This window comes from Cebidichthys violaceus, unplaced genomic scaffold, assembly GCF_023349555.1.
Source record: "Cebidichthys violaceus isolate CVI_PGR_0920_01 unplaced genomic scaffold, fCebVio1.0.p SCAF_23, whole genome shotgun sequence".
Lineage (NCBI taxonomy): Eukaryota > Metazoa > Chordata > Actinopteri > Perciformes > Stichaeidae > Cebidichthys > Cebidichthys violaceus.
The window spans coordinates 3,831,587-3,844,201 of NW_027176406.1; the positions used below are offsets into that span (position 1 = coordinate 3,831,587).

The following is a 12,615-nucleotide window of genomic DNA, read 5'->3' on the forward strand; positions in this document are numbered from 1 at the left end:
CCCCACCTCATCCTGCAACCGCTGCACTGAGCCCTCCTGTGGCCTCCAAACGCAACTGCGGCTCAATTTCTATCTTTTTCTGAGGGGTGGATTATCTATTTAGAACAGATGGTGGTCTTTTTACAGAATACATCCCAGAATAACAAGTTTGTTTTGCTGATGGTGACGGTGCACATTTATGTTAATTCCACATGGGAAATGTATTATCATCCCCTCTTGGTGACCTCTCACCTGCATTGATCGCAGTAGGAAATGTGCAGCATTTTTGCGTTATTAACGTTTGTCTTCTCATTTAGATCAATGTCTACACATCTGTCGGGATTAAAATATATAAAAACTGCCATCTTTATCAGCATTTTGCTTGTTAAAAACAGGTTTCTGTTGCTCTTGAAATTCAGTAAATCTCTGGTGTATATTTTTTAGAGGCTTTAGAGGTGAGCAATGCCAATGTTCCCTCTGTTCTTATCTCTGTCTGTGATTTAGATTTAAGCATGAAGTCTGACACTAGAATTACAATTCTATGAGACTGATAACAGCATTTAGGATGTGTGAAACAAATGTTTCTGCACTGATGCCTGGCTGGATGAAGACAGGGACCTTTCTGAAGGTAAAAAGTCTGTCGACGTATTCTGAACACCCTGCTTTAAGGCCATGTCTAGACAAACTTATCTCTGAGTTTTAAAGCGGGGAAACGCTCGGATTAGGATATGATCCCCCCTTGAACATGCAGGATTAGACAGTTTACTGTATATTCTGTGAGAGGTGTGGCTTAAAGTTTTTGTTGTACAACAAATGCTCACGAGATCTGTCGTTAGCCGTTAAGTCTTCTAATCAATCACTATTCTTTTTATGAGAGGCTGCATGAGTATTCAAATGAGGTGTATGATAGTAATGTGTGCTCCATTAGGAAAATGATCAGCTGTAACTGCTTTTTGTGCTTTTTTGGATGGGCGTAATTGGTTTAATTAAGTTTAGACTGCATTTTAGGGTTTTATTCAAACAAGTAAAAGTCTAATTTAGATTAAAACCTCTTTCATTTTTACAGAGACTTGGCCAAGGAGGCTGCATGAATCATATCAATAAACAAGAATATAAATACACATTTTATCTCTGTAAAAACAATGCTTTTAAGGGCAGATTAGTTTAGTTGAACAAATCTTAATTCCACTGTTTGGCACCGTGATCATTCCAGCCAAAAAGTTGTTGAAGCTTCAGGTCAGAATGAAAGCAATATTCACTATTTAACCCAATTTAGACAAAATAGCTTCCTGGAAACATTTTTAGGATTTATCATCAAATCAAGTCGCAGGGTTTTTCAAATTCACAAGTCATTCAGTTGTCCATTGTCCATTGATGTGTATTCAGGCAGGTATATTCAGGGAACATGCCACCTACTCTAATAATATGTCATTCTAATTTTACCCAAGTTATTTCAGGACGTTCCTGACTCATCAGTGACCAGCAGAACAATCTGATCATCTGTTTTGCTGATATCAGATGGACTGGTTCCCGAATGTGACTTTAGGACACATTTCATCCTTAGAGCTCATTTCCATTGTCTCCCCCGATGTGCCACAGGAAGTGATGCTAGAGGCAGGAAGTGGAGCTGTGAAAGGTAAAGAGGCTGCAGACGCATTCAGGCTGTATGAAGTGACGGGCAGCAGGAAGGAAGCTTGCAGCGCTGCTACTGGAACTACTCTTTATTTTTCCTCTCTGTCTCTTGTTTGGGTGGGGGGGGGGGGGGGGCTACTACAGGGATGTCCTTAGAAGAATGTGTGCCAAGCATTTATAGTAACAGCTAACGTTTATATAAACAGTGGAATACCCTGTGTGATTCACTTGTTGTTGTCTGGAGCTTTGAGCAATAGATGGAGACGGACTGGAGACTTTGGGGAGTTGAATCAGGGGTCATTTGTGTAAACGGTGACACCTGAACTTCCACCAGTCTCCTCCTCAGACTCGGCGTATTTCCGTCTCTTTGTTTCTTTATCTCAAACACTCCCACACGGCTGTTCTAATCAGCTCTCGCCATGTTAAGGCCTAAAAAAGTGGAAGCTCAGCTTTTCATGTCTGGGGTGAGATAGTGTATCAGCTTGTACAGGAAGATAGGACTTAAACTGCCTTGGAACCGTTTTGATGATAGGCTCACTTACATAAAACCCAGTGAAATGTTAACAGTGAGGTGTTGATACAAAGGCCTGTATCGGTGGTGAAAACCAGTGTAAAAAGGGCTAAAATTACGGTTGAGAAAGTTCTGCAGCATGTCCAGCCAAGAGCACTGGCTGGTGGTGGTTCTTGGCTTGCGTGTGTGTGTGTGTGTGTGTGTGTGTGTGTGTGTGTGTGTGTGTGTGTGTGTGTGTGTGCCTCAATGAGTCATTCTCTCCAGTATCCTACTCAGCCGAACGTCCTTTCCAATAGCCAAAGCTCCAACTTAGACCTGTCTCTGCTACCGTGAAGCAGTCGTGTCCACAGGCTCATCGTTGTGTTCTGTCTGAATGACTGCGGTCTGCAGAAGAATGAGCGAGGCAGCTGCAAGAGAGAAGGGGGATTAAAATGAAATGTAGCGTGGGGCGAGGCGGGGAGAGAAGACAGGTCAGCAGGTCAGCAGAGGAACACACAAGATAAGCATAAAGACTGAGATATTGACCTTTTACTGAAAATCAAAAACTGTCATCTTTAGACAATATGATGGAGGTTCCTTCATGACCATAGTTTCAAAAAACAACAAAATTCAGGTTCAGGTGTGTTTTTATTGTCTTTAATTTCTTGCACCGATCAGAAGATACTGACTTTGCTTGTTTTCAACCGTTTACTTTAAATCATGTGTACATTACATCACAGCGTGTCATTTTTTTCAAACTATGCGTCTGTGTTGTTTCTTGCGTTTCAGACCTCCATTGGTTTCTTCATGAACCTTGAAGCCTGCTTGAGTTGTGTCACTTATTGCAGTTTCATCAACGTTACCTGAGTGCTAATGCAGTGCAGTGACTCTTTTTTTATTTTATTCAAGCTGCACTGCATTAACACTCAATGACATCGGATGCAGACTGTGATGGATTACACAACTCAAGCAAGTTTCCAGATTACGTTTCACGTCACAGGAAAATAAACAGAAACCAATGGCGACCCTAAACGGCGGGAAAAACAACCATCCAAAATCTGAACTGTACAGCACATATTGGAACATGGTCAGATAAAATATAATGTGTACACATGATTTGCACACACTTAAAGAAATTAAAAAAAATTATATATAATTTCTGGTGTTAAAAACAGCAAACTCTTATCTAGTATTGGATCAAAGAAGACAAGGGAGCAATTAGAATGGGTTAATGATTGAGCGTGAGCAAAGGCTGAAGTCTAGACTCTTCACTCATTTACGGGAAAATGTAAACATTTCGATCAAGTATCAAAATGCCTGTGCGGTGCAGTGACAAAGCCTGTCTGTGCTGCCCGGTCAGCTGTTTCCTCTCCTCGTGCCAGTTGTCCGGCCAGACAAAGAGGACTCCTCCTGTTGCGGAGAAAGGGGGAATTTACGGCTCTAACCGTAACCCCCCCACCCCCCAACTCCACCCTCTCAGCCGTCCCAAACCCCCTTCAAAGGAGTGCCACAGGAGCCTCTGTGTCAACAGCCAGAGACAACCATAGTGTGAGACTCACTCGCATGTCCACATCTCATTCACATGTACGCAAATATCCAAAGCTCTCCCTCACTCGTCATCCACATCCACGTCTCAATCACACGCTTACGGTCACGTATGTGTCCGTACATGCTTAGCAATAAGCAGCTGAATGTTACATGTTAAGCTTCAGCATATGTGAGCTCAGAGTCCACATTTCTCTGGCTCCTGATCTCTGGCCGAGCACTCACCGGACACATTTCACTCCATCAGGCCCAGACAGTGATAATCTTCTTATTACATTTGAGACCTGGATAGAGAAAAGGTTACTCTTTATATTAAATCAGCTGAGCCAAAGAGAAAGAGAGAGAGAGAGAGAGAGAGAGAGAGAGGACTTGCACATTGTGTCATTTTGGCTCTCGGGAGTAGGAAAACCATCCGAGCACCTTCATTAAATGCAACTGTATCAAGTAGAGGGATAGTGTGGCCATGTGTTATACACTCCAGAGAGGCCTAAAGTAAATGATGCTGAAAAGATCTGGCAACTATAAACTCAGAGTGGGGCGACGGACGTTCACTGAAGGGACCGACTCTGACTTGAGGGACACGGAGTGAAACTGAGGAGATTTGAAAGAATGAGGGGGGGGCAGAAAGAGGCATAGTTGGAATAAATGGAGTGACCACAATTGATTGTAGCATACCAGCGCACACGCTCTGTGAAGTGGCCTAGAATGGTATGGAGGATGGCGGGGGGGGGGGGAGATGCCCAACCACCACTCCCTCCATCCCACCCTCGCCTCCACAGTCTCAGCAGCAGAGTGGGGAAAAGCAGGACAAGCCAGCGGAGGGGAGGTGGGAGTCGGGGCTAGGGTGGGGGGTGGCGCGGTCAAGCAAGTAAATAGGATGATGGTTGTTTATGGGTTCGTCCTACCAGGCGCCAGGCTATGTGTGTGTGATTATGTAATGACCGAGGGGAGACTCTGGATGCTCCCTGCTCGTCTCCAGCCGGCCCTAAAGGGAAAGAGATTGTGGCGCGTCTCCTCGCATCACCGTTAGATCAAGGCTTACTCAGTCAATCACCGGGGGGGGGGGGCATACCCGGCGCCTGGAGCTGTGTGTCAGTGACTAAGGCTGACCCAGAGACGCAGCACGAGGACAGGAGAGAGACATCAAGTAGCAGTATGTCAGATAAAAGCCACGTCGTTTGGCTAGATGTGGATAGAATTACAGCTCTTTCCCTGCATTTCAAACTCAGCGTTTTGAAATCTGCTTACCCACCTGCTCAGAAACGACACACAACACCTCAGACACACAACTCTTCCTCCTTCCTTCTCTCCGCACCTCTCAGTCTCACAACATCAATAACAGAAAGCCCATTTTTCTCGCCTGACAGGTAAATTGATGTGTGGTGTGAGCATGTATCTGCATGCCATCTGGGATGAGATGTGGACAAACTTCAGCACAGGAGGGGTTGACTAACATCGGATCATTCTTCCCACAGAAAAGTGTCGGGGCACAGGCTGATTTATGGTATAATAGAAAACACATGGGCTGCAGAGATAGATCCAGAACCGAGGACAGAGAAGACGTAGGAAAAAAGGTCCAGCTGTGATTGGCCTCACACTCCATGAACCCCCCCCCCCCAAAAAAAAGCAAGCTCCACGGCCCTCCCTATTTCTCAGAGACCATCTGCCCTGCTCTCTCACCTTAAGGCCAGGATACTGCTGCAAAGCCTCTCTGGGCTCTCACTTTGCCACGGTGGATTTAAAAAAATGACTTTGGCCTCATAACTAACCTGGAGGGGAGAGTTCGGATCACATATGGTAATTACCCGTCTCAAATGGGAGATGAGGGAAGGTCATGACTAGGACTTTCGTAGAGTGTGCTCTTTAAGCCCTTGGCTGGGGTATTGTGTGTCTCAGAGCGGGCCAGATGCAGAGAGAGCAAAGCAGGCCGAGGAGACACGTTGAGATGGAGGCTGAGTTGGCAGCTGTGGCTCTTGGCGTGGGAAGCCTCCCGTAAGCTGCTTTTCCCCCCCCTGTATGACTCCAGTCTGTTTCCCCATAGCTAGGCAGGCTCTTCTGAAGAGGCTCTCTGATACTTGCACCCCTCAGAGTAATAGTAGCCACATGGGTCTCCAGCTGTCAGCCAGCACCACATTCTTTTTTATCTTCTTTAACTGTTTTCCTTCATCTGGACCTAAACTAATATTTACACCTCCGACACATAATCAAGGCCACAGCTATCAAGGAGCATATATACAGTAGTAGGAAGTAGTGGGACTTCTTGGCAGCAGTCTGAAGTTCCTGCTCTTGATGAGTAACCTTCCCTTCACTGTACTGCCCCTCTATTGGTTCACACGGGCAGTGTTCATCTGCAGCCAAAAGGGGCTAAAAATACACGTTTTCCGAGAATGTGTGGTCTATTCTGTCAGGGCGTGGAGGGAATTCTGACATCTCTCAATGAGGTACACTTTCATTACGCTTTGTTCAGCCCGTCTCTGTTGTGTCCATGTGTTTATCATGAGTCACTCTCTGAATTGGACTGATGTGCCTTTTGTTAGTAACACTGTTTTATGATAAGGCTGTATGAGATTTTCCACATTTAATGCATCCCGTTTCATAAGTTTGTGGTTTACTACTTTTACGGTACATCAGGATTATGAGGAAGCTTCTCAGTGTCACCATAAAGAGAAAAGAGCTGCCAGTTTATCGGTCAGTCAGTCTGTTTTTACAATCACTTCCTCATTTAAGTCTTTTTCTTTTAAGCAAAGAAGCCAGAAATTCTCAAATGTGAATATTTGTTCCTCTATGAAAGTGCAGTCAAGATGTTTGTGCTTTATAGACCAAATGATTAATCAATTAATTTAGCGAATAATCTGAAGATGAATCCGTAATGAAAATAATCACTTTCTTTTTTACAGCATCAATTCAACTTCATCATTGAGATTCCACAAACTTTGAACGTGCTTAAGTACAATTTTAGGTGCTTTATTTCCATTTTATGTTTTTTTATACTTTTACTTCCATACATTTCAAATGGAAATATTTTTACATCATTACATCTAATTTGATAGCTGCAGTTACTTTTCACATTAAACAAACCTATAATGAGCAAAGTAAACTGATACTTAAAGTATCAGGCCTACTGATAATGATTTTGAGTGCAGAACTTCTACTTAGTCTCACTCTGCAGTAATAATAGACTAACAGATCATCTTTTGGCTGATTTACCGGTAAAACTTCATTTTAACTTGATTGATTTGTTATTTTCAGAATGTGCATACGTTTTCTAAACGTTTTGTTTTTCTTAAATCCGTGCTTTGACTTACTGTCTCGTTGGCATCAGTGACCCCTCCCGTCCTGCACACAAATGTTTTGGCACAGCCAGAGGGAGCCCGCACGCTGCGGGTTTGCAGGGCGGAGCGCACAGATTTACCCAACGCACCTCCTCTAATTTGACTGCCTTCTATTCCCACAGTGTCAAGGTAACCACAATACAATTGTAGTATTTCCGGTAAAGATATCAACCATAAAAGCGTAGACTTCCTGTACGAAGATCAGGAACGATCCTTTAGTCAATTTAACTAAATATTTAGCCAACGTGCATTTCTTCAACTGCAAACATTTTACAAAAACCTATAAGAAACGAATTAATAATATTTAATCTATAGTTTCCAGAACTGTGTTTTGCTTAAAGTTGCATTAAGCGGATATACTCAAGTAAAGTACAAGTACCTCAAAATTCTTCTTCTTAACTAGGCCTACATGTAAAGTACTTGAGTAAGTGCACGTGTTACATTCCACCACTTTTGTGAAATTTAGACACGTTCCCGCTCAGGAATTTTACTTTGAAGGCGGAGTCTCCTGACTTCCGGTGTCCCTCCATGTGCTTTGACGGTGCTTGCGGAGAGTTTCCAGGCAGGACCGAGCACAGAGGGATTTAGTTATGTACAACTGACTGCGGTCTGGCGGAAGAAGAAGAAGAAGAAGAAGAAGAAGAAGAAGAAGAAGAAGAAGAAGAAGAAGAAGAAGAGGATGAGGAGGGGGTGAGCGCGTTGAACGGCCCGAAACAACGGGAACAGAGAAGGGGCTTTTTTTGTTTTTTGTTTTTCTCCTCAGGAGGAAGGAAGCTGGAGAAGTGTTGAACATATAAGTTGTGTGTTTGACCGGAGCATTGTTACTCTCAGAGCTGCCTCCGTTGCCGCTTGTGCAGCAACACAATCTGCCTCTCCTCGTTGCAGCCCAACAGTCTCTGCTGTCCAATGAATGGAGTTGCTTTCTGCCTTGTTGGAATACCACCCTACTCTGAGAACCACGTAAGTACAGCGGGGAGCTGCTTGTTTATCAACGCGCTGATACCTGGACGTCATTGTGTTTGGACTGGCTGAAGTGCAGCGCGGTGCTGCTGGTCAGAGAGCGTGATTTCCTAAGAGGATTAACACTAGTTTGCATAGCCACTGTGTACACACACGCACACACTCGGCGACATACTGTACAGAAAACAAAATGTTTGATCAGTGTTTCTCCGCAGCTTTTGTTCAACCATTGTTGACGGCAAATGGTGCGGAGCCGAATGAATATATCGGCTGCTCTTCACTAAAGTGAGCCACAGCCACATTTCTAGCGCCCGGCGGGCTGCTCCAGTCTTTTGTCCGCCTCTCGCTGCACCAGGAGGCGGGCAAGCTGTCAGTAGAGACGGGACGTCCCACACAGAGATGGGTGTTTTCAGGCAAATGAGTCAGTTAATTGGCTCTATATGGAGATCCACTGGACTTCCATCACTGTTGATGTTTTTACTCACACAAACAGGCCATCATATGGTGCCACACGCGTAAATAACAAGTAAATGGAAAGATGGGAAACGTGTGACCTTTTAAGTCAATGAGCATCACAAGACTTCACAGCCAGCAGTAGAAAGAAACTCCTTCATAACTGTATTATACAACCATAGTTTGATGCATGCAACCACTGTTTTATATTCTGCAACATAAAAAGTAAGATGAACCAAGTTCTGGTGACTTTGTTAAAGTATCTGAAATTCCTCCTGCTCTGACTTCAGGAATGTGTTTTGAAGCCCTGATGTGTCATAGTGAAGTCATGAGGTAAGATATGTCATCATGGGCGGTGGTCTGCTTGTCAAAGGAGGCATATGGTGTGGTATACTAGTGTGTGTGTGTGTGTGTGTGTGTGTGTGTGTGTGTGTGTGTGTGTGTGTGTGTGTGTCTGTCTGTCTCTGCCTGCTTGCTTTGATTCAACCCCAGAGGCTCCCTGAGTGATGTGGTTGTGTCAGGTAGTTGCTTGGTCCTCTGGTAACGCTTGTGTGTGTGTGTGTGTGTGTGTGTGTGTGTGTGTGTGTGTGTGTGTGTTATGAGGTTATATTTGCCGGTGTCCCTCCTGTGCGTTGCATTATCACTCTTAGCTAATCATCCTCTGCTGTCTCTCTACCACTCTGCGTGCTCCGTCTCACAACATTGTGGGGGTGATTTTATATTTTTTTTGTGCTCGTGAATTTCCCCCCGTTTTCCAGCTACCTTTGCTGTTCTCTGTTGTGGCAGAGTTCATCCCCTCCAGCAAAGAATAACGTTTCCTCCTCTGTGGTCACGCTTTAATTGAACCTCTCTGGTTGTCTGTGGCAGCGAACGGTCCCTTCAAACACGCTGAATTCTCTTTTCTCTTTTTCAATTTGCCGCTTGTTTTGTATAGTTTTGTAGTAAAAACACTTTGTAATGTAACCACAGGTGTGCCCACAAAACTGTCACATTAGTGAAGTCATAAAACTACATTCAAAGTGTCCGATGACCTCCAGTCTTTGTCTCTCTCTGAACTGTTTTTACATGAGCTCCAATGCTGACCTCAACTTCTCTAATCTCAGTCCCCAACCTCCTTCATACCTGACCTTTGACCCTGCATGTCTCAGCCAACACCCAGCTCTCATTCAGCCGAATACGTCCAAGTACACAGCTTAGATGAGGCGACCGACAGTGAGATGTAAAATGACACTGTAATCTGTTTAAACGTTAAATGTGCCAAAATGAGACACAGGGTAAATGAGGCTTTGTGTGTCTGTTCAGCATCCGAGCGCGGTGGAGAGGAAGGCACGGGAGTGTTGAGCAGTTATGAGAAGCCGTCCAGTGGGACAGGTTCAATGTTGTTAGCAGGCCTGCTCTAATGGTGTGTGGGTGAGATCAATAGAGGCAGTGGACGGCAGGGTGGGGCCGAGGGCAGGGCGAGCATGATGTCTAATGCTGCATTGTGCCACGTGATGCCTGAGTGGATTGACGACGGGAAACACGAGAGCGCTTTTATGAAAAATCTTGATCCGGTCGATGTAAAAGCTCCTCTTTTGTCCCGGCGGCACGTGCACCACTGCAGACTAACGCAGCATGACCCTGCAGTCTCCTGGGTGTGTCCAGACATGACTTGCCTGCTATCAATGACAGAGCTTTTTTTTTTTTGCTGATCCATGACCTTTGCTCTTTCTCCCAATCTGAGGACTGTCCTTATGTAATGGCTTCCTAAGGGTAATTCCCAAACTTCAGACGAAGGCTTTGGCTGATCCACAGGCAGTCTTTTAGTCTTTTCTGATCACCGGCTGATCGCAGGACAGTAACCTCAGAAAGGTTGCAAACCTCAGACCACCGAGGCCCCTATCCAGTCAGCAGGTCCAGGATCAGCTCCATGTCAAAGGCACCGTTAACTGAAAGCAGCTGCATGATGCTGCAGAGGAAAGCATTGCTGTGATCATTTGCAGATGGTTTCACCTCGCAGTAGGCACATACTGCTGTGAATTTATGAGATTCTTTGTACAGAGTATGCCACTTCAATGCTGTATACCGGGGGTTTCTAACCTGGGGGGGTCACCACCTGGGGGGTTGTGGTGCGATTTGCGTTTTTGCTGCACAATATTCTGCTTTTACTTTACTTTTCTCTCATTTTTGTGTTTTTCTTTTCTCATGAATAGCAGAATTTAACCCATGAAAATAATTCACAATCAATCTGAGAAGGAAAAAGTGTCTCTTGAGGTACACTAATAATGTAAATACATAACACATGTTTTAATAGTACATCATATGTAGTATTTTGATTCTGATTTAGTGTATCATACGATACTGTATTATTTCCTTTTTGTCCGAACGGAAAGGGATGAAGATGTCGCGTGACAGCAACTCATGCTGCAGCCATGGAGCACTTATGCCAAATTTTGAGGTGGGACGAGTTCACAAACAGCCCAGCCCGTTGTGCATTGCATTATGGGAGAGGAGTGAACAGTATTAGCACACGCAGTTGTTATTTTTTCATTTCTCTATGCTGAACGTGCGACATACCCGAAACATGCCGTGGTATTCTGTCCACATGCTGTCATTTACTGCGTCTGTGGACACACAGAGCTCGGTAGTTGAAGTGTGTGTTACAGAGCGCCCTGCAGCGGACCGTTAACGCCATTAAAACATCTCTCACACCTTTACACCTCCGCCCTCCTACCTTCGACACCGTCCCCCCCCCCCCCCCCCCCGGCCTCAAGACAACAGCTGCACCGCCACTCGCACCTCGCGCCCACAATCATTAACCTGGAGAGTGTGTGTGTGTGTGTGTTTGTGTGTGTGCTGACACACTTTAATCACACACACACACACACACACACACACACACACACACACACACACACACACACACACAGCTGACCACAGGTGTTCACGAATATAGACTCTCCAGCATGTTTACATCGCACTTTAAGGGTCAGAGTTAAACACACTTGAATCATAATTTGTGCGCAGGTGCAAGGAACATGGCCACACACACACACACACACACACACACACACACACACACACACACACACACACTGTATTCAGATGCTTTCTGTTTTGTAGATCAGACTCTTTTCTCCCCGATGTTTGCATGAGGAAGTCCTTGATGCTGTACAAACATGGCGTGGCGAGTGTATAGGTGGGCGAAGGACATCAGTGTCACCGCTGACCTTGTTTACTGTGCTGAGAGGGGAGCGGCTGCTGCAAAGCAGCCGTGTTTCTGTTGCTAATGGCTCTTTATTGATCTCCCTCTAGTCAGTCCAGTCAGTTGGTCTCCGTCTCTGTAAGAGTCAAATGATCGAATCTGTTTTGTTTTTACATGTAAACTATTGCGTTTGTCTGTGAGTGTAATTATGAGCGTGATTGTGTTTATTGTCAGCTTATTTAAAAGTTCAGTTTCCCCTTTTGTAGCTTTTAAGGTTGGAAAATCATTGTATTTCACACTGACCTGCTATATTGAATATATCCTGTATCTGCTTGCTCCAACTCCTTGTTGGAGACTCAATGTTTTTTAGGTCGGCATCATTTTAACCCCTTTTTTTTCGGCATATTTGGTATCTTTTGAACCTTTTTGGGATCCCCACTGGAGCTCGATCAAAGCTAGGCTGCACAGCGCGACTGACCCAGTGGTGGGTTGGCCGGTTGAAGAGGTTAATTCGTTGATGTTTAGGTTACTGGGAATGTGCACGTGATTTAGATGCGTCGTGCTTCTAGAGTTCAGAAGTTGAAGGCGTGTTGTGTTTTCCAATGTTTTTATCTGAGAGGAGTTCACAAGGATTGATTTCGCTGATGGAAGCTGCAGCGATTGACCCTTACTCACGTACTCACCTGATACCACTGTTTTCTATTTCAGCTCATAGAACTAATGTGGAGCATTTTAGATAAAGTAAGTTAAGGCCAGAGATTAATGTGCCCCTAAAAACTGAGGAGGCCTACTTCACTAGCATCCTAAAGGGTTCCCTTCTACTTTTATTTGCTCTTATTTCTCTGTTTTCCCCTCGATTTCAGCATATTAGCTGGACATGAATCTTACCTGTCCAGAGAAGTGCCAGATCTCGTACCCAGTCATCACACGTCTTCTTTCTTGTGTCCCAGCTGGATGCGTTTCATGTGGCGTCTTGACTCTCAGGCACCGGGAGGTTTGTTGTGAAACAAAGCCTCTCTCAGAAACAGATGAGGGCTAAT

At 44.8% G+C, this 12,615-nt stretch overlaps 1 protein-coding gene across 2 annotated transcripts in view; it reads left to right on the top strand.

The window, feature by feature from the left end:
* The window catches only part of arhgap23a (Rho GTPase activating protein 23a), a 63,680-nt gene that overhangs the window by 5,073 nt on the left and 45,992 nt on the right, over positions 1-12,615 (top strand). The window contains exon 1 of one of the 2 annotated variants that reach the window (XM_068718831.1): positions 7,035-7,938. The exons of the other annotated variant lie outside the window; for it this stretch is intronic. Within the exon in view, the coding sequence (XP_068574932.1) occupies positions 7,885-7,938 (54 nt within the window). The 5' untranslated portion in view covers positions 7,035-7,884. Of the gene's footprint in view, positions 1-7,034; positions 7,939-12,615 lie in introns of those variants that run through there. 2 annotated transcript variants of the gene reach the window in all.